The sequence below is a fragment of the Pinus tabuliformis genome, chromosome 4_1 (assembly GCF_031772625.1).
Source record: "Pinus tabuliformis cultivar Carrire ecotype Pingquan chromosome 4_1, CPIR1, whole genome shotgun sequence".
NCBI lineage: Eukaryota > Viridiplantae > Streptophyta > Pinopsida > Pinales > Pinaceae > Pinus > Pinus tabuliformis.
Genome location: NC_142303.1, coordinates 435,604,642 through 435,607,162, shown reverse-complemented (window position 1 = coordinate 435,607,162; position 2,521 = coordinate 435,604,642). Strand labels below are relative to the sequence as shown.

Below are 2,521 nucleotides of genomic sequence, written 5' to 3'. Positions count from 1 at the left end.
ATTATCTTGGTGTATGTGTGTATTAAAATATTATTTTAAAATTCTCACAAAAATTTATTATAATAAAATTATATATATAAAAATGATAAAATCAAAATATATGATATTGATGTCAATATGTGTGTTTAATTTGGAATAGAGCTTCTATAATTTTAATTTAATTGTGAATAATTATTAGGTGGATGGTAGGAAGGTTAAGATTTATCTCCAAAGTAGCTATGCCATTTTTGTCCTTTTAATTAAATTGATTAATTAAAAAAGTGTCATATAAACAATGGTCATATGAAGTGACCTATGGCTTTTTGGACATGTGGTATTGATAAGTCATGGCGTTGTAGCAAAGTCTATTTACATTAAAAATCTCCATAATAAAGTGGAGATAAATCTTGTTTCATATTTTTATTTTAAATGTATATATATTTAAATTATATACAATTCTTTTTGTAATTAATAATAATAAGATAATTTAAAATAAAGTTATAATTTAGTTAATTTTTATGATTTTTTAAATTCCACAATATAAAATATATTAAATAATTGTTTTTGATGATATTTATCTATATTTACCAATTATTTAATTAATTATAATAATTATGTATTTTAAAATATATATATATATATATATATATTTTAATATTTAATAAATGTATTCTCTTAACTTATGATATTTTATTAAAAATACATCATTGATATAGAAAACATCCCTTAGATTTTTTAACCAAGCTTGAATGAAAGAGACAGCATCCATAATTTAAAAAGAGACAGCATCCATAATTTAAATTTCAGATTTCACTGTCTGATTAAACATGAAATCTCGTCATCGATTATATTATTATTATTATTATTTTACAGAGTTACTGGAGCTTCGTACATTCCTAGCGATTGCGTGGCTGTCTAATCATAACACACCAAATCTTTTTACATCAAAAATCAAAATCCACGGCATCTTCAGGCCTGGCGCTGAAAACCCTCACCCTTCCCAAACGAGTGAAGACCACACTTTTTTTTTCCAGAAGTAAAGACCACACTTTGTCATGGCAGATCTTCCGCAGAATGTAGAGACACGCGCTTCAGCGTTTCACTCCATCGCCTATATATATGTATTCGTTTCCATTTTTTAAGTCCACCCATCGCCAGGCATTTAACTGTGTGTTAACCTATTAACTCCCATTTTGAACCCTGCCACTACTGAGCATCTTGTGTGCCGCTAAATATGGAGAAATCCTCCCCAGAGGAGGATGACCATGCCCATACTCCAGAAGAAGAAGTTCGCGGGCAAAAGTGCCGCCAATTTAAGGGAATCCGATTGCGAAAGTGGGGGAGCTGGGTAGCAGAAATTCGAATGCCCAAATCTCGAGAGAAGTTATGGCTGGGGTCATACAAAAAGCCCGAGCAGGCCGCCCGCGCCTACGACGCCGCAGTGTATTGTCTGAGAGGGCCGAACGCCAAATTCAATTTACCCAATTCTCTACCTGACATTCCGTCTGCGTCTTCTCTTTCCCGCCGGCAGATTCAACTCGCTGCTGCCAAATGTGCGTTGGATCAATTCCCTTCGAGTGCGACCCCTCTGCAGAATTTTAATAATAAGGCCATGGACGAGGCCGCATCGCCGTCAAGACCGGATCCGGTATCAGAAACTGAGTTGTCGAGCGATGGTCATCAAATATCAGAGGAAGGGGAGTTGGATTTGTGGGAAAGTCCGTTTGAGGTATCAGGCGGCAATTATGAAGGGCGCATGAACCTGAATTTAGAGAGAATGCCATCGATTGAGGAGTTCTCGGCCTTGGAAATTATTTACAGTATTTGTCAGCAGCATGAGGAGGAGGAACACATAAACCTTTTCCTCGACCCCACAGAGTTGTGGAACTTTTGAGTAATTGCTTACAGAACTGGAATATCCGGAATATCCGCGTTCTGAAATCTCAGCTGCTTGCTCGTATGCCGCTACAGTGAGGGGCGAGTTTCGAACTAACGACCTCTTTATTGAGGGCCCATGCCGCACATATTGCGGAGTTGGCTATGTCTGGGATAGGCATCGGAATGGTTGGGTAGGGAGGGCCTCGATAACTTCAATGTATTTTAAAAAATATGTGATTTGAGCATTATTTTACTCAGTTATTTTTAGTGTGATTTTTTGGAAGTTTTTTAGGTGGGTTTTTCTGATCAAAGTGTGTTAGGGATTTTTCATAGTGCTAAATCCATATATAGTCAAAAAACTAGTTTAAATACCACAAATCAAGATTTCACCTCAAATTCTTCTAGAGACCGGAAAGTCCAAAAAATCGCACTATAGACAACTCCTTATTCTACTTCACAATATTTTGGATATATGCCACAATGTTTTCTAATTTTTTTAAATAACAATATAAAAAATAAATAATAAAATTGTATTATAACATTTCATCAAAAAGTATAAAATATTCTTTTAATTTTAAAAATATTTTGTATTATATAAAAGCCACTAAATTATTGTTAATAAATTTATTAATAATTAGTGAAATGAACATTGCAAAGATAAGAA

At 34.0% G+C, this 2,521-nt stretch overlaps 1 protein-coding gene across 1 annotated transcript; it reads left to right on the top strand.

Moving 5' to 3' along the window:
* The first annotated feature begins 1,145 nt into the window (after positions 1 to 1,145).
* On the top strand, positions 1,146 to 2,068 carry LOC149176172 (ethylene-responsive transcription factor ERF039-like). The gene has a single exon (XM_089423044.1). The coding sequence runs from the start codon at positions 1,214 to 1,216 to the stop codon at positions 1,871 to 1,873; it is 660 nt and encodes a 219-aa protein (XP_089279170.1). The 5' UTR covers positions 1,146 to 1,213; the 3' UTR covers positions 1,874 to 2,068.
* The last annotated feature ends 453 nt before the right edge of the window (positions 2,069 to 2,521 follow it).

Coding starts and splice junctions, on each gene's coding strand:
- LOC149176172 (XM_089423044.1), top strand. CDS start 1,214: ATGGAGAAATCCTCCCCAGAGGAGGATGACCATGCCCATACTCCAGAA.